At 43.7% G+C, this 20,000-nt stretch overlaps 1 protein-coding gene across 10 annotated transcripts in view; it reads left to right on the plus strand.

Annotated features, from left to right (window-relative positions):
- Positions 1-20,000, plus strand: part of ppfia2 (PTPRF interacting protein alpha 2) — a 193,854-nt gene that overhangs the window by 69,000 nt on the left and 104,854 nt on the right. For 2 of the 10 annotated variants that reach the window (XM_048267994.1, XM_048267999.1), the window contains exon 1: positions 16,183-16,653. The exons of 7 other annotated variants lie outside the window; for them this stretch is intronic. In XM_048267994.1, the coding sequence (XP_048123951.1) occupies positions 16,573-16,653 (81 nt within the window). In that variant the 5' untranslated portion in view covers positions 16,183-16,572. Of the gene's footprint in view, positions 1-16,181; positions 16,654-20,000 lie in introns of those variants that run through there. One more of the 10 variants, XM_048267995.1, reaches the window with a different exon arrangement.

The following is a 20,000-nucleotide window of genomic DNA, read 5'->3' on the forward strand; positions in this document are numbered from 1 at the left end:
CACAGAGGAGACAACTATTTTTCAGAAAGCTGGTGCAACTGTCAGCTCAGCAGGCCCATAATACTAGCAGTTCATCTCCGGTTCTGTAGTCTTGAGGTCGACGGAGGTCAACTGTTCAGCTTCTAAATAACTGATAACATGAGTACACTCGAGCAGTGGTAGTGTCTGCCTGACAATCACTACAGATGCTCAGATTTGGTCATACGTTTTGGATAAAAGCTTCTGCTAAATACCAGTCTATACTTTTTCACTCCTTTACTTACTGCTTTGGATGAAGCAGTCCGCTTAATGATCGGTATTGTACGGTGTAGTTTAAAGGTCCAGAGATAACAAAAGCCGTGCACTTTGATGAGCCGTTTTTGTGTGAGTCTCAGATTCATACTTTTTGCCATGTTAAGTGAATTCCTGTTAAAGAAATGTCCTGTTCCTGTTCCTCTCTTTTTTTGAATTCAGTTGGTAGTCAGGTCCATTAGACATTGAAGGCTTTTGAAAGGACTAATGGCCTTGTCAAACATACTTTACTCTTTTTGAATGTCTCCTATTATGTTAGGCCTAGCTAGCCTTTATACATTAGACAAATTCTCAATCATCTTTCAAGACTTGCGAAGGAAAACTTGCGTGTATGGTTTTGATTGAATATGCAGGGAACTTTGATTGACAGGCCTTAAGACCTCTGTACATCACCATGGCCATGCAAAAGTGCTGACAGTGGAAACCGCCATAATGTTGAGGTCAGAGCTGTTTTAAAATGCAGTGATGGAGGATGATTGAAAACCTCCACAGCAGCACTGCAGATGTAGCCTCACACTGTTTGTATGATTTCCTGTATTTCATTTTCTGTATTTCAGTGTGTGTGTGTGTGTGTGTGTGTGTGTGTGTGTGCTTTTTCATCATAAACACTGTCAGCACTCATTACGCAAATACATTTCTCTTCTTGATGCATTCTTTTCACACATTCCGCATCTGGAGTTTATTTGCATGGAAGAAGCCACATCGTGTTGTACTGCCTCCTAACACAGACAGGTTTGTATAGTGCTTTGACTCTGAAGGACCTTTGGTGTCCATCTGTCTGCTCTGTCCAAATTGCATCCATTACTAAGATGTGATATGCCATTTGATCTAATCATTCCCCCTTATCAGGGGACATCAAAAAAGCACAGGGCTGTCCAGTCTCCCTGACCGTCCCATATCAAACCTCACCATGCACTATTGCTTTGCTTAAATAACAGGGCTGGGCTACTTTAGCTGTCAACACTGTGATAACCCAGAGTGAAATTACACCGGACATGAAAAATGACGGAAGTCAAAGACAAGAAGTAACATGGCAAAAAGATTGTTTAGTAGGGGTCATAACGCAGCGCTAGCGTCAGTGACCAGCACCATATTCCGGTCCAGTGCCCTCTGTGGCCCAGGTTGGAGTCCGGCCTGAGGGTATATCCCATCTCTCTCTCTCTCTCTCTCTCTCTCTCTCTCTCTCTCTCTCTCTCTCTCTCTCTCTCTCTCTCTCTCTCTCTTTCTCTCTGTGCTCTCTGTGCGCATGGTTGGTGTGAGTGGGCGGAGTCAGTGGTGAGTGGGCCCGTGTTTGATCGCTGTACAGCGAACAGTGTTCTGTTTAAATCTCTATTTCTCACTTTACTTCTATTTTCTTTCTTTCTATCTATTACTTTCTGCTGGAGTACTAAAGATTTTTGCTTGGTTTAGTTTTCTGGCAATAAACAGGGGGTTTTCCCCTAAAGCGACTGCCTCCAGTCTGGTGCTGGAATCATGGCAGAGATTTTTGGTCAACTAACTTCGGCCATGCTGTTAAAATAGCATCGGCAGCCAGTGTTGAGGATTGTAGTTTGGCTGCGGAGAAATTGTTGGTCATGAGAATATCGTATCAGCATCTCGCATGAACAACGCGATTGTGCTTTTCTTAAAAATCAATTGAGTTTGCCAATCAGCTGGCGGAGAATGGCGTGGTGATAGATGGCGTTTTTTACCTCTGTTGCCCCTCTTTCTACGCCTTCCAAGAAAGTCATTTTGTCTAATGTCCCCCCATTCATTTCTGATGAGATTCTAGGACAAACACTGTCGCGCTATGGCAAAGTGGTCTCAACAATTAAAAAAATTCCGATTGCGAGTAAATCTCCGTTGTTGAAACATATCGTTGTCCTTCAGGCGTTTTAGTGTACATGATCCTTAAGAATAACAATGATGAATTGGACTTGACAATTAATGTGACTGTGGATAACTTTAATTATGCGATTTATGCAACAACTAGCGTTATGAAATGTTTTGGTTGTGGACAATCGGGGCATCTCGTGCGCGCGTGTCCTGATAAGAAGGATGACACGAATAATAGTGGAAACAGTGAAAATAGCAATGAATCTAGGGGTGATGTGGCAGAGGAACGTCTAAAGAGACCAACAACGAACCTAATGTTAACTTTGGTGCAAATAATGAGGAGGAGGCTGCTGCCTCTGCTAGTGGGCGGAGAGCCAAACTCCTGATTTAACGTTAAATTCAGTCCAAGGGCACGGGGAAAAATCACGATGTTAGATCGGCTGATGGGGAGGATCTTTCCGCACTTTTGGGCGAGACTATCACTGATTCTCAGAACTGTCAGGGGAGCAATGATGATGCCATTAATGGGGAGGTTTCCGTCGCTATGGAAGACATGGAAACCTCCGTGTTGGAGGAGGACAATAATGTGTTTAAAGCACCGTCGAATAAAGGAAAAGAAAAGCGCATTATACAGAATAAAGGGGACGCGCTCATATAGAATTGACTGATAATGAGAGTGAAAGTGATCTTTCTGACTGTAGTGTAACCTGCAGCTTGCGACTAAGCGGCTATCGCACTCGCAATTATAGAGTGGAGGATATAAAGAAATTCCTTAAGGACACAAAACATTCTAGGAAGGTCCGGGTAGACGATTTTTTTTCCTGACATTGAACAGTTTATGAACAAATCACGAGCATTTATGCGTGATGGTAGCATCACTGATCAAGAAGGATTTCGTCTAAAAAGATTCTCACAAAACTCAATGTTCTACTGAATGCCAACGATGACAAATGTTAAAAACAATTTCCACTTTGTGTCCTAGGATGGCTGATTGCATATGTCTATATTTATTTTTTTTATTTTTTTTCTTTATAATGATGGGTGAATTTCGTGTTGCTTCTTTAAATGTAAATGGCGCAAGAGAAAAATTAAGAGGCTCTCTGTGTTTGAAACAATCAGACAGAATAAGTTTGATGGTCTCTTTATGCAAGAAACGCACAGTGATGCGTCTAATGCAGCTGCTTGGGCTCAGGAGTTTGATGGTCTGTCCATACTTAGTCATGGTACTTCTACTAGTGGTGGGGTTGCAGTTCTGTTTTCTAAGTCCTTTATTCCCATCACTTTTGATGTTGATGAAGTTATAGAGGGAAGACTTTTAAAGGTCAGAGCCCAGTTTGAAAATCGTTTTTTTGTGTTTATTTGCATTTATGCTCCTACACTGGCAACAGATAGAATGCTGTTTTTAAATACTATTGGAAATGTTATAAAAAATTGCTGTTCAGAGGATATTCTTATCCTTGGAGGAGATTTCAATTGTACTGCACAAAAATTTTGACAGAAATCATGTCGAGCCGCACATGCCCTCTCGTAGACGGCTTGTAGAGATTATGAAGTCCAATGATCTTAGTGATATTTGGAGGAACTTTCATGGTGAACAGAAGCAATATACTTGGGCACACTCATATAATAATTGTTTGTCTCTTGCAAGACTTGACAGGTTTTATGGTTTCAAACATCAGCGTAGTCTATTCAGGAAATGTTCAATAATTCCAGTTGGCTTTTCTGACCATAGTTTGGTTTTCTGTTCTTTATTTCTAGATTTTGTAAAACCAAAAGTGCCTACTGGCACTTTAATACCAATTTGTTGGCTGATGGCCATTTTAGAGAAGTCTTCCTTTTTTTTCTGGAAGGAATTTAGAACCACGAAATCCTGTTATAAGTCTTTGCAGCAATGGTGGGATTGTGCCAAGGTACAAATAAAACAACTCTGCCAGGAGTATACAGCCAATGTCACAAGGAACATAACACTCTCAATGAAAAAAAATAGAGGAGGAAATAATCGAACTTCAAAATCTGGCAGAACAAACGGGTGATCAGGCACCCACTGAAATTCTTAACTCAAAAAAGAAAACATTGGCTGACTTTTTAGGTTTGAGGGCACAGGGAGCTCTGGTCAGGTCCCGCTTCCAGAGTGTGGAGCTGATGGATGTACCATCAAAATTCTTTTTTAACTTGGAGGTAAAGAATGGACAGAGGAAGTTCATTCATGCTTTGAGGTCTGAAGATGGGAGAATCCTTTCTAATTCTCCAGAAATACGCAATAGAGCAGTACATTTTTATAAGGAGCTTTATAACAGTGAAAATCCACAAGATCAGGCGACTGACAAGGCTTTTCTTTGTGACCTACCTAAGGTATCTGAAGAGGCAAACACAGCCCTTGGAAGGGTGTTGACCCTAGAGGAGCTGGAGAGAGCCCTCCACAGTATGGAGAGTGGCAAAGCACCTGGGGTGGATGGCCTGCCAGTAGACTTTTATAAGTCCTTTTGGCCAGAGTTGGGCACAGATGTGCTTGCTGTTCTGAGAGACAGCATCACCAGAGGGGTGCTGCCACTGAGCTGCCGTAGAGCAGTGCTCACTTTACTGCCAAAAAAGGGAGACCTGACAGATATAAGGTCCTGGAGGCCGGTGTCAGTCCTCTGCTCTGAATACAAACTGCTGTCTAAAGTTTTAGCAAATAGACTTGGGGAGGTTTTTTGGAGCAGGTAATCCACCCTGACCAGACCTACTGTGTGCCAGGCAGATTGATTCACAACAATGTTTCCTTCATCAGAGATGTCTTCTATATTGGCAAATACTTCAATCTGGATTTTGGTGTGGTTTCAATTGACCAAGAAAAGGCTTTTGATAGGGTTGAGCATAATTATTTGTGGAATACCTTGTCAGCCTTTGGTTTCAGCCCCAATTTTATTCGAATGATCAAAGCATTGTATTGTGACATTGAAAGTATTCTCAAGGTTAATGGTGACTTGTGCGCTCCTTTTAAGGTATACAGAGGTGTCCGTCAAGGATGTCCCTTGTCGGGCATGCTGTATAGTCTGGCTATTGAACCTTTCCTTGTAAGGTTGAGGAAGGAGATTGTTGGAGTGAAAATCCCTAACTGTGATGATGTTTTTAAATTGTCAGCTTATGCTGACGATGTGGCTGTCCTTGTTAATGGCCAGAGAGATCTTGACACGCTTTTAAAAATTTGCAATGAATTTAAGGTTGTTTCTTCAGCAAAGGTAAATTGGTCAAAAAGCATAGCCTTGCTGGTTGGGAGTTGGGTGAGTGGCGAACCTGGTCTGCCTGATGGCTTAGTTTGGAATAGGGGTGGTTTTAAATACCTGGGTGTTTTCTTAGGTGATGATGCTTTTATTCAAAAGAATTTTGATGGGGTAATTGAAAAAGTTAAAGGTCGTCTAGAGAAATGGAAATTTCTTTTCAGTATTACTTCGTACAGGGGGCGTGTTCTCATTATTAACAACCTGGTTGCATCCTCTCTTTGGCATCGGCTGGCTTGTGTGGATCCTCCTTCAAACCTGCTACCGAAGATTCAGTCAGTCCTGGTTGATTTTTTCTGGGACAATCTACACTGGGTACCTCAGAGTGTTTTATATCTGCCTAAGGAGGATGGTGGACATGGACTTATTCATCTACAGAGTCGAACTGCTGCCTTCCGTCTGCAGTTTGTACAGCGTCTTCTCACAGGATCACTGGACTCAAGCTGGAAAGCTGCAGCCTGTTGTATTTTACAACTTTTGAAGGGTTGGGCTTAGATAGGTCTTTGTTCTGGTTTAATCCAAATAGAATGAATTTTAATTTACTTCCTGCATTTTATAAGAATCTGTTCAAAGTCTGGTCTCTGTTTATAATTCAACGCCCGCCCACAGACAAGCTCATTATTCTGGTTGTTAAAGGAGCCTCTGATTCATGGTTCGGTTCTTGATGTGAGTCAGGACTTGTCCCTGGTACCTACTTCTAAGCTTATCAGCTCTGGAGTTACAACCCTTGGGGATCTAGTAGAGTTTGCTGGTCCTGATATCAGTAATAGCCATACTTTAGCTCAGCACTTAGGTGTGAAGTCCATTAGGATAGTTGATCAGCTACTTGGGAAATGGCGGTCTCTCCTAACTGGGGAGGAGATGCAATTGCTTGGAGATTATTTTGGGGGGGGAGTGTAGTCCTGACTGCCATGACCCCTTTCCCAGACTTACTCTACTTCCAGATTTAACAGGTTGCACTGGTTGCTTCTTACTCCCAGATAGTTTAGTTTTCCTGGGTCCTACAGCTGCAACTAGTAAATCATTGTACAAACTGTGTGTTCTCTCCCTAAATAAAAGGTCTCTGGACAAGAGGGTGGATACACCCTGGCGCGAAGTGTTGCAGGTTGAAAATGATGTCAAACCACAATGGCGTCGTTGTACAAGTCACCATTAACTAAAAAAAAGCTGGCGATCTACAATGGCGTTATTCTGCATGGTGCAATAGCAGTGAATGCTTTTATTTCTGTTTTAAATCCAATGGTTGATCAGGGGTGCCCTTTTTGTTCTGTAAGGGAGACTGTATTCCATGCCTTTATGCACTGCCAGAGGCTCAGACCTCTTTTGCTGTTTTGATGGCACTTTTCTTTAAGTTTGATGAAAGTTTCTCTTCGGAGATTTTCATTTTGGTTTTAAATATGTACAAAAGCATCGCTTCAAGTGTCAGCTCCTAAACTTTCTGCTTGGGCAAGCAAAGATGGCTTATATATGTTAGTCGTAAAAAAGGAAAGTTGAGCAGGATGTAGATGTTGATATCCTAATGGTGTTTTCTATTCTTGTAAGGTGTCGTATGTTGATTGATTTTCATTTTTATAAATCTATGAAGATTCTTGATGTTTTTGAGGAAAAATGGTGCTACAATAGCGTGATGTGTATTGTTGAGAATGATAAGCTACAGATTGCACATTACTTTATTTAACTTTCCTAACTTTTACTTTTTGAGTATAGTGTCAAGTTGATCTTGATGTATTTTTAAGATTGTAATAAAGAGTTTTTGAAAATTCAATTCTCTCTCTCTCATTTCCCATCTCTCTCTCGCACTCATTCCCTGTCCTCTCTTTACCAAAACGTTCCAAATGTAAAGTAAAGAAGCATTATTTCCTTTCCCTTGTCTTGTCCTCTCTTCTCTGGGTAAGAATCACTGTCCCCTCCTCTTCATTTTGAAAGGGTGTTGTTCTGCACAGTTTTTTGTTTGATATCCAGGCTGATCTGTCCCCCAGGCTCTCTCTCTGTCTCTCTACCAGTTTTTGTTCACTCTCTCTTACACACTCTCTCTCTCTCTCACACACACACACACACACACACACACACACACACACACACACACACACACACACTAACACTAACACACAGCACACAGGAAACACATAGGCATACACACTCTCTCTAGGGCTATATTCAGACACACACACTAACACACAGCGCACAGGCAACACAAAGGCATACACTCTCTCTAGGGCTATATTCAGACAAACACACACACACACACACGCACACACACACACACACACACACACACACACACACACACACTCTCACCAGGGCTCATCAGAGCCCCAGTAGGAACTTCACCAAGATATACAGCTCCCACAGAGACAGTGAAAACACACACACCCACCCACACACACACACACACATAGATAGATTGAGATAAGAGAGCTAGCGAGTGAGAAACAGAGGAAGTAGCGTTGCACACTTCCACACATTCTATCAATTGTTTGCAATTCCAATTCCAGTTCCATTCTAGATGTGCATAGCATAATATGGCATGCTGATTGGAACACCTGTACTGTATGTATGCAGTCAGTGTATACTCTGTGTGTAGCACGTCCCCACCCAGGCCAGGCAGTCCGTATATAAACCATACATTGAGGATCTCCAGACCACATCATCATCTCGTCACATGGCGTTGTCCCCTCTGCCCTCTGTGTATTCAAATGAAGCCATCACTCATAGGCTGGTGGCAGTGGCCATGCAAATAGGTGCCGTGTCGGGGCATTCATTGGCATGCCTGCCACATCTTGGCCACTCACTCGCGTATCCTTGAGAGTCGCTGGAGGGCATGCAGCTGAGGGCCCTCCTTGAGTCACCGCTCCCCACTCACCCCCGCACCCTACCCCCACGCCATCGCCATTGGCAGGATCACCTTAGCCCTACGGTTGACAAGCAAGTGATTGACAGGGGCTGGGAGGGGAAATAAGGCCAACCTGTGGAGGCAATCAAGATGTCCACCCTGGCGACTGTCTCCTTCAGCTGCGATGGGGATATATTCTGACTTAGTTTTGGCCCATCTCTCGCTCTCTCTCTCCCTCTCTCTCTCTCTATGCTCCTGCTCAAATACACACTCACGCTGAACAGACACACACACACACACACACACACACACACACACACACAGCTGTTTTGTTTAGCAGTCTATCCTGTCATAATTTCTTTGAATTATTAGAATTAAAAGACAGTACAGCATGAATTATATAGAAAGCAAGTACTTGGCAGAATGGCAGAAGTCATGGCATGGAGAAAGCACAAGTTGCTTCCAAAGGCTGAGGGATAATTTCTTTCTGCTGTAAGAATGCAAAGCTTACTGTAGCATCCGACCTTGAGAACAGACCGATAGGAAATGGCTGAAACCTAGCTGCTATAAAAGTCCCACGCCACAGGCTTGTTTACTTGGCTATGTATCAGGTGAGCCATTGTTTGGGTGCCGTGTTGGGGGAAGAGCACAAGCAAGCACTCAGATCCGGTTCTGTCTCGCAACTTTGTGAAGCGCATCGTACCTTCCACCGACACAAAGCGCAAATCGGCGTGAAGTGTGCGTTCGTGGATAATGAAACCTCGAGACGACGAGCACATAAACGTGTATTGTGTGTGATGATCAGACCAGAATTTGATATGCCACGGTAGGGAAAATAGCACATGGAGAAGCTTAAGAAGCAACCATTTCATCCGCTGCTTAAAAGAATCCTCACTGAGTCTGCAGACAGCTCTTGGCTCCGACTAGACAAAAGCTTCACACTAGAAGCTAATTACTCATTGGCTATATTTCTAAGATAAAAAGCAACACCTCATTTTTACTCCAGTCCATAAACCATCATTAATGCTACAATCAGCACTCCTCATTTTATGAGCGTGAAATTATGCATCTTATATCCCACAAACAGCTGTAGCCTGTGTAGCCTGTGCTTCAGAACTTCATGGAGCAGGAAGATGAATTGACACCTCAGACCACATTTGGGTGTGAAATGTGTGCACAGCGGTGAGTCTAAGCGGAGGTAAGGTGGTGAATACCAAGGGGGAGCTCAGTGGCGGCGCTGGCAGACGAGGCGTTTGCCTTTCCCCCTTTCTCTTTCTCTCATCACACAGAGAGGGTGGAGACAGAGGATTCACTTTCAGAAATACGGAGGTAAAAAAAGATGGGAGAAGTGTCGCTCTTTGGGGACCTGGTGACTTAAGGTGTTAGATTATCTCTTTTGTGCTCTCTGGGGTCTGCTTATTAAACTGGCCGTGTGTGTGTGTGTGTGTGTGTGTTTGTGTGTGTGTGTGTGTGTGTAAAAGTATGATTCGCTCAGAGCTGTAACAGGCAGTTGTCATGTCTAGAGAAGGGTCCCCTTCTTCCTTGTTCATCATTCTTAGATGGAAACAACTATTAAAACACCAAACAGGTGTTATACCCTCACTGTGTGCTATTTATATAGGTAAAGTATATGGACATGTGATGCAGAGCCCAGTGTGAAGAAGGCACTGATGCCCTGACCTTTCAGCCCCCCCAGATGGACACCACGTCATCCCAGAGACCCCCACAACACTGTGGCCTTATGCTGTTTAACAAATGTATAAATTGTGCACTGTCGCTTTAAGACAGTCACTTTAATTCACGTTTATTTCTCAATGATCTTCTGCCTGCTCCGCTATGGCTAGTGCTGTACCTACGGCTGGGCCCTCTCACAGTTTTTAAATGGTCAGTAGTGGGAACTACTGTTGCCTTCATGATTTCCTTTTAAAAGTTTCTTATAAGAAGGAGATATCAATTATCAACAATGACAAGCCAGCTGGAACCTGCGCGCTCTCTCCCTCTTGTGAGTGCAGACGCTGCCCCAATTAAATGGATCGATAATGTTCACGTTAGATCTGCTGCAAAGGAGATAACTAAGAGTTAATTTAGTTTAACATGATGTTATCTCTATTTAACATGATGTTTTGACATTGAAATAACGTTCTTTAAGGAGAGTGAAAAGCAGTTTGCAGTAAAGCTAACCAACGTCGTCTCTATCGCAGGAAAAAAATAGCGAGCAGCCTGATAACTAAATGAAATGCTCGGCGGGCCGGATGAAAGTGCTTGGCGGGCCGGATCCGGCCCGCGGGCCGCAGTTTGCCCACCCCTGCCCTAGCAGGAGCTGAACCCACATTAAGCCTGAAATGGTGTCGCCTCCTGTTGCTCACTTTGTAGTTTTCCATTTGACCAATGGAAAGACCATACTAGGTATAACTCCCAAATGAATCCCCCAGTCGCAATAAGATCCATTTTTATCCATGGCTAAATGTCTGTTTGCCAGGTGTGGAGGCCTACACACAAACAGCCACACACACAGACACACACACACACACACACACACACACACACTGTATTAAAGATCTGACGCAGTGTTTTAGCCAATCCCATATAGGATGAAGTGGATTGAGGTTTAATCTGATCCAACCTGAACACTCTGCGAGCGAGTGGAATGGAACGCGCAGAGTTGGATTGACTGCTTTACGTTTGAAACCACCGCATGTTTCCCAGAAAGCCTGATTCCTAATCCAGCCCGTTGGCCGTCGTCGTCATTGATTTACTGCATAACCATAAAAAGCCTTCGCTCAAGCACAGAACAACAGAAATCTCGACTCAAGAAACATCTTTATTTACTTAACTGGTTATCTCTGTACCCGCAGAGCCCTCGGCCACAGAACACTGTTTACTTGCCTGAAAATAACCGCCTAAGGGGCCGCAGTGGTTGTATCTTTAGATTTCAGCGAGATGATTGGAGCTATTGCCAGACCGTGATTGCTCTCAGGGGGCTTCCTGCTTATGTATGCTTTTGTTGGCTAAAATATGAAAACAGACAGAGGCTGACAAAAGCCATTGAGATATGATTGGAGCTTACGTAAATATTGGTTGCTGCAAGCCTGTTATTACTGTCATTCCAACATCCTTCCTGGGGAAAAAACGAGAGTGAGTGTGTTTACAGACTTTGAAGCATAATTGTAGGGACAGTGTTCAATTTTGGTACAACATGTCTTGGAGAAACCACGGTTAACACTTGTATAATGAGTATGAGCTAGCTGGGCATGGTAATGGCAACAACAACACTGGCACATTTGAAATAGGAGTTTTCTTCAGTGCAGATTCCCTCACAAGCTTGACTGCCAGTTCCCCTTCGGGTGTTGCTTGGTGGGTTGGAATGTATTTTGTTTTTTTGTTTTGGATGAGATGTCAATTCCCGAGTTCTGCTCGTCTTGGTAGTGCGGAGAACTACTCATTGCACTTTATTGCAGTCTCCCATTTGCATTCTTTATGGATATATCTATGACTTCCTGTTGGATGCATTATACAGTGACACAGTATATACTGTACATGTACACACACACACACACACACACACACATATGCTCGAGATCAATGATCAGATGAAATGACATAGAGACATACAGTAGGCGTGCGCGCGCACACACACACACTCACACACACACTTACATGTGAAGAAAGGTGAAAAAATAGATGAACACTTGTACAAGTTAATGATACTCATCAAAACAATGCACAATGATACAGCATTTTCTAATAATCTGCTGTACTGTGGTGGATTGCAAGTTGTTCAGTTTCCCTGGAGTTTGTGTCTCAGTGGACTCATCTTCTCATACCAGCCCCATCAACTCAACCATGATGTCACTGGCATGCACCTTTTATGAGTTCTGTCTTTGTTGATCTGTTGCTGGACTGGACCACCAGCATTAAACCGGTGGATGTGGTGATTCAGGGACATGTTTCAGTTAGTAAGGATGTGAAATTTTTCCTTTAAAGAAAAATAAATCACAAAGCTAACTAAATGTAATGGTATAATGGAATTTTGATGGTTTTCATTCAATTTAATAATTGTCTAACCAAGTAGTGAAAGTAGAAAACTTGACACCTTTATTTTTTATGCTGATCAGTTGTGCTGTGAATCTCCTAATTTGTCTAGGCCTACTAGTGGAAACTATTTTGCAGCAGCATGCTTCTTTCAGCTCGATGGATTTTAATGAGGAACTTTGATCTGTTTTTTTAACAAGCCCGTACTATACAAGACAACAAGCGCTTCTCATTAATGACACATTAGCTTTTCTGTGTGGTGAGAATGTGGCAACGGTCCCTGCTTTTTATGCACACCTTTATGCAACAACGCAGGTTCACCCCTCCTCAGAAATGAGGCCATCTCAATGATCAAACACAGGTCGCTAAACAAAAAATCAATTTGCCATACATGTTTGATGGGCAAATTTGCAATATGTGTGCGCGCACCTATTTAAGTCATCTTCTCTGTGTGTGTGTGTGTGTGTGTGTGTGTGTGTGTGTGTGTGTGTGTGTGTGTGTGTGTGTGTGTGTGTGTGTTTTTGTGTGTGTGTGTTTGACAGGGTGTAATGGGTTGGCCTGTGCATGAGAACATGCATCTGTCCGCTAATAGAAAGGATATACATTCATTTACAATACACACATTTGCTCCCATGGCAGCCACACAACCTTACACAATAATCAATATCACAGCAACATTAAATGACATTGCCATAAAATGGAGAAAATTCACTTTCCATAAATAAATAAGGCTTAGGAGTCCCCATGGTGTATATTGTATGCACTTGTCCTTCTCAAATTTCCTCTAACCTCTATTATGTACAGTGTATCCTCAGCAGGTTCTCCTTGAGTATGTAAGTCAGCAGACTCTGCATCTCCATGCAGCAGAGAGAGAGACAGCGAGAGAGAGAGAGAGAGAGAGAGAGAGAGAGAGAGAGAGAGAGAGAGAGAGAGAGAGAGAGAGAGAGAGAGAGAGAGAACAAAGACACAACAGCCCTGTGCTGCTCTGAGTGGGACAAGGAGCTTACTGCTCGAGCGGCGCCAGCCAATCAGCATGAAGGGCTAGCGTGGCCCCCAGCCAGTCCCAGGGCACATCTGTACAGTGACATCATCGCTCTGCTGCACCCAGACGGGTCCCGTTGAGCGCAGCAGACGTGTGCGGTTGTGCTTTTCCCGCCACTCCGTGGTCTGGTCCAGATTCAAATGTGAAATATCACACGTTAAGCACCACGCTCACTGTACTGTATACTGTACGTGATTGAAGCTAAGCAGGCAAAATTTGGCAGCTTCAAGAAAATGTCTCCTGCTCCATTTTCCACTTTTTAAAAGATTCTGTAATTACAGGAATGTGTTGTATGCCATATTGCACCAGATCTGATCAACACCAATATTAGCAGATGCCGAGCATCACCATTTGTTCATACGCTGTTGTAGGCAAAGAAGTCTGTGTGTGTGTGGGTGGGTGTGTTGTTTATTTTGTGGCCCTTCTGGTGTGGTTTTGGGGAAGAGAGTCATTCAGAGACACATCTGTGCGTGGGGCTGCTACTGCTGCTACCATTGCTGTTTGTTGCTTTTGCCATTCTTGTTGTTGTTATTTTGGAGGGAGTCAAAGCCCTGGCATACTTTGAGGCCGCTGTCTGACTCCATGTGGTCTCGACAGGGGTCCCTGAGCGTCAGCAGGAAGAGATGGGTCCATTTAGGGGGGCAGCTTTGAGTGCTAACCAAAACCGATCTACACACATGCACACACTCTCTCTCTCACACACAGACACACAGACACACAGACACACGCTCATACTTAGACACACCCCATTCCCACCCCCTGTAGTGTGCCCTGGACCCAGAGCCCCATCTGCTACCTCCGTCCGTCTCTCACATGACTCTATAGAGGACCACGGGGACCTTCGTCACAGCAGCGCGCTGTGGCCTGCTTTCTGCCTCCCCCTCGCAAATAAAAATAACCAAGTAGCACAAGGAGCGACAGAGAGAGAGAGAGAGAGAGAGAGAGAAAGAGAGAGAGAGAGAGAGACGGACGGATGGATGGATAGATGGATGGGAAGAAAACACTGAGATCTGTCGAGCTCATGAATCTGATGGCGGCTAATGGCGTAAGAGTTGTATGATTAAGGGCTAATGTCCACGCTCGTTTCTCATGCGAGTAAATCGCAGGAGTGGCCGTAAAAATCGTATGATTGCCAAGTTCTCACGGTGACCGCCCACTGAAACATGATCTGATTCACAGGCGGGGCCGTTAGTGTGCAATTGAGGACAAGGCCTAAGCCTAGCCAGCCGTGGCCAGACCTCAATTTTATGTGTGAAGTGCGGAGTAAAATGGTCTCAAATGGCCTTGAAATAGCAGCCATGCTTATTACTGTAAATAGGGTGAATATATGGAGCCCACAGAGACATACTATATGTCACTGTTATAAAAAAAAAAGATTTCATAAAAGCCTGGCATCCATGGCGTCTGGCATTCATTTGCTAGGAACTACACCCCCAAGCTTAATTAAATCATTACACTTAAACATGTTTTTGACTTAGGAGCCACATTCCATTATTCTTTGTATTTCTTTCTTTTAAAAAAAAAAATCTTTTACACATTTTTCTCAATTCATTGCATGCCCATATGTGCTTTTAAATAAGGTGTTATGGCATCACAACAGGTCATCCACAATGGGCCCAATAGAGGGGCAAGAAACTCAATCAAGTTTGATTTAATAAAGCTCGGCAGAAAAGCCCTCCTGGCGATGTGACCTTACAGATTGAGTTACATTAGTCAACAATAGCTGCCTTTCTTCGGCGAAAAGAATCCTGAAGAAAATTGAGTGTGGGCAGTTTCGCTCCACCTCCCTGCGAAAGAGCATGAAATCAGAAAATGGTCACCTTACGAGATGGTCAATGAAAGATGGTCTCTACTCCTAATGCTGTGACTGACATGAGTGATCCAAACATGGACAACCCACAGAAAACTGCATACTGTAAATCAATATTGATCCCAGCCCTAAGATTGGCTCTCAATACATAGGCAAGCGTTTGTGGTTAAAGTAATCCAACAACTCAATGTAATTGCACCAAATGAAAGCATTTGCACCACTATACCATGAGATTTTTATTTCAGATGTGGGTTAGCCTGTAGTTACTAACATGATTCCTGCTGAGGTTAATCATGCTTCATCCAAGACCCCTTCCACCCTCCCTGATCAGATGATGCATATTCACACTTTGTAAGGGCCCATGCAGCTTGTCTATTTCTTGTGGTATTGGGTACATCCTTTGGCATTAGAAACGGGGGAAAAGATTGCGAACTAGGACTGCATATCCCCTAGTGAAGTCATTACTACAAACTCTGCCTGCCAGGCAATGTGTAATGTTCACTACCTGCTCATGCCCCATGACAGAGGTGTTGCTGCACTTTAAAGATATACTGTGCTATATGCACTTTCTTAAGTGGTGGGTGAATTCACTTTGTGATGCTCTATGTGAATGCATCAGTGATGCCTTCCTTTCACACGTCTTGCTCACCTATGGCAAGTCTCTTTCTCTCTCTCGCTCAATCTCCCTACCTCCCTCATCACTATATTCTTGCTGATCAAGACCCAAGACTGTGCATATATCCCCACATTATGACATCTTTATGTTAGCAGACAGATGTGCAAGCCTTGAGGTGCAATAAGGGACACACACCCACATGTTGGCTAATCTGTATGTTGAACACAATTCATATCTTCAGCATAGTGGTGACATTGAAGTAAAGCCCAGCATTTTGCACAAAATATTCCTGAAGGTGCATGTACAGTGTAGCATTCTTTGGTTAGTCTGAGGGAAACTGGTCCCTCCTCTGTCCTCGCACTTTTCCTGCTCTCCACACGCAACGTGTTATTGGTTAGCGGCTGTGATGCTCTGAATAATTACTTGTGAAGGCTGTGACCGAGGGAGGCGATTATCGCTTCGAACAGATGGGCTGGTCCGCTGCATTGTCAGTGTCCGCGCGGACAGCGATAGGCAATCATGGACCTCGCATATTTCACTGACTTTTCACTCGCCGAATCAATAACCCAGACATTATAGCGTGTTGCCGTCCCCGGCACCAGGGAGGAGTGAACAGAAAAGATAGACAAATCAACGTCTTGTCATTTTCTTTTGTGAGCGGTGTCTGCCTTGCTCTCTGTTCGCCGATGAGGGTGTGAAGTAGCGAAAGTGTCGCTACTTCGTGTCCGCCGGGGCAGGTTGGACCTCGGCTTTCATCTTTTTTTCTCTCACTGCGCTTGGGAACGCGTCCGAAAGTAACGGATCTACTATTCAACTCCACAGTACTACGGTGTTAACAAACTCCGTGCACTTATACATCTCTTTAAAGGGAATATGATTTTTTCAGACATGAACACGGGGACCAGCTCCCCGAAGGTGCATCCACCTAATGGGACACGGTTTTATACATTCCAGGTAGGAATCTTATTCAATTATCCGGTTCAGTCTATTGGTATTCTTTTGAGCATTGCTTTGTTGCTGTTTTCTGATGTATTTTGCTTGCAAGGCGAGTCGTATGAGGACATTTTAAAGCCATCGACAATATAATTGTAATATGGATAGCATGTTTAATTGCAATGTGGAAATATTGTCAGCGTGCAAAGTGCTATTGATGGGTTTGTTCTTGTTCTCGCTCGGTGGGTCTCTGTAGCCTATAGGCTACTTCACTTACCTCTACCTCGATACGTCTTGTCTACATTTGTTTGTGTTTTCCAATGCTTAAATCGTACTATAACAGTTATTTGCAGAATGCAATTTGTCATTTTAAATGAAGAACTGAATCACAAATAGGAGACCTACTCCAATGTAGGTTAATGTGATAACTAGGCTACGTAGCCTAGGTATTATGAAAACATGGAGAATGTGGTACTGAAGTTGAGGTGTATGTTGGGTTTTAGATACGCTATCAAAGATGAATTTGCATGCACACTGAATTATTAATGGCAACGACAGACTAATGAATGTCACAAATGAGGTTTTCTCGTGAGGTGGTGGAGGGGTTCCATCTGACTGCAGGTGAAAAGGGGTGAACTACTCGGTCATCAGGAGTACGAGCATTCTTGTTAGGATAACAGTGGGACACTACGCTAATACATCACAAATTGCATTAGCATCCTTTCTACCCAGTTGGGCGGCTACTATTATATTCTCCTCATTAAATAAGTCATCTGAAATTAGAGCTCAGCGCAGCTGGAATTCCCCGAACCCTTTCCTTCTTGCGCTGAGACACGCACATGATGTGAAGATGTAAGCGTTCGTTCCTAGCCCAGTGTTAGTTTGCGATACTTTGGGTCTCCAGTGAGAAGTGAATGTTGTAATGGCGCATTTCAGTGGACGTCGATGCACCGTTTGGACAGAGACTGAATGACCCTGTACCTGGGTGTGCCTGTGTGGTTCAGAACACATGCTCTGAAATGAGAACAGTGACAATTGAGTATTGATCTTGTCTTGTAAGATGAGCCTTATTGGCAACTTTTACTGCCACTGATCATTAGCAGTGAGAGCAAATGTCCCAGGGAAAATCCCATATGGTACCCCATAGGCCATCTTTACCATTAACACCGCCACAGTTATCATCTTTTCCTCCTCATACCCGTCTTTCTCAGCTCTCTTATCTTCACCCTCTGCTATGTCCTAATTAGGATTATTTCAGAATGTTGGGTTTCTTTTTCACTCCCATTGCTGTGCTGTGGAGTGTTTGAGTGGATGGATGTTCCAGATGCACCTTGTGTTAATGAAGGTAGATTCCATTGATGTTGAGGAGAGGCTTTCTCTGTTTAGCTCCCACACAGTGTTTGAAGTCCCCTTGTGAAGATACGATAGACGTGTTTCCTCCTCTACACTAGGTATGCACAGCAGATAGATTCTGGAGAGGGGTGTCATTAAAATCAACAATCTTACACCATGCCTCATCTGTAGACTTTATGACTTGGAGTGCCTTTGGAATGTCCAAAGCTTTAAAGCTAGATTAGATGGCTGCATGTTTATTAAATGGATCATCGCGTGCCAATTTGTGGACAGACGGGACACAGAATGACACTTGCTGCCGAATGCCACATTCCAAAAGCGCTTGGCGTCAAAACTGACATCCAGGTGTCTTGGTAATTGTAGTGATATAGCGTGTGCCCCTAGGCTCGTCTGCATGCGTCCTAGCAGGCCGGATCCAGCTGCCTGTGGCTGCTGTATGATCTACCACTCTTCTGTCTCTCTGCCCCCAGCATGGCACCCCCCTCCCCTGCCCCTCCTCGCCCTGTGCAGTCTCAGCTTGGGCCTCAGCTCTGACTGATCTGCCATGGCAGACTGTTAACAGGTAGACCCTCTCTCCCATAGGGGCTGTAGAAATCACATGATTTAAAAAAAAAAAAACACACATCCCTCTTTATTCCCCCCTAAAAAGCTGTGAAGTAATAAAAAGCTATTTCACACATTGTGGCCCCACCCTACCTCCATTGGAGGATGAAGAAAGATAGAGAGAGAGAGAGAGAGAGAGAGAGAGCATTGTTGTTTGTGCCAAAGGTTCCCGTGGAAACAGACATATGCAAACAAGTTGTTTAAATACAGCGTTTCCCACTCCTTCATCCACTTCCTGTTTAGGTTTTTCACTTCCTGCAATGCATTTAACGCTGTAACAACGCTAACAATGCATTTACGCTGCAGAGTGTATTCATTTATACTGTCATATTCCAATGCCCTCACTGCAGAGGAAAGGCTCTTAGTCCTATCCAGTTGCTTTCACATTCTCTGCAGGACTCACCCAAGAAAACATTCATGAGTCAATATTAGAGTTGGCATAGCGTAGCAGACTTCAAACAGGCGCGCCAGCTGGGCACACAGACATAGAGCACCACCACTGCCCAGTTCGGCCCCTCCTTAAACAGACGGATTCATGTTTAGATGCACCTTTGAGGATGCTGCAAGTTCAGAAGTTTAAAACTGCTGTAATGCCATTCCTACCAGGGGTGCATTTGGTTGGCAATGGGAAACTCAGTTAGCAACTATGGTTTTTGGGAAACGCCCTCCAGGGCATTAGCAAGCTTTTTGAGCATCATCAGGGGTCAAAGTAATGTTGTTTTTACACATCTGCTAAAGGGATGTACTAGTGATGTTCGATCACAGTTAACTAATGTGACTTGCAAGGACCATTTAATGCATGTGCATTTATTGATTTATTGATATTAATAAATAATAAATACATTAATAAACACGTATTTATAAATGTATTGTATATAGGAATCAAACCTGTGGAGTTGCTTTTCTTAGCACCTTTCTCTAGTCATTGGACAGCTGCAACACTGTGCTTATAATTTGTGCAAAATCTCATTTACAACCTACTTCATTTCCTTCAATTTGGCACATCGGAGAAATGAGGTGAGGTTTTCTGATCTTTGCAGCTTGGCAAGTGGCTGTCACACCCCCCCGTGGTCATGGAAACAGTCAGATAATTCTGTGCTTTACTCTCTTTTTTTACTTCTCAAATCTTTACTCTCATGAGCACTTTACTCTCAAGTCCACAGATCAGCCTGTTGTTTTAATCTCTCATTTGGTCTTTATCTTCAGCATGAAATCTTAGTTCCATCATTAAGTGATGGATTTGCACTTAGAGATACTCATAGCAGGTTCCGTGGCGTGGCCTGGCCCAGCAGCCAATAGGAAGTGGTGGATGAGGTCTCCAAGCCACTGGCAAGTGGTGGCTGTGCAGACACTCAAAGCACCGAGGCTCCTCCAATAGGATTACTCCCAAAGCCCCATACCACCCTGGTTCA

This window comes from Alosa alosa, chromosome 17 (assembly GCF_017589495.1).
Source record: "Alosa alosa isolate M-15738 ecotype Scorff River chromosome 17, AALO_Geno_1.1, whole genome shotgun sequence".
Classification (NCBI taxonomy): domain Eukaryota; kingdom Metazoa; phylum Chordata; class Actinopteri; order Clupeiformes; family Clupeidae; genus Alosa; species Alosa alosa.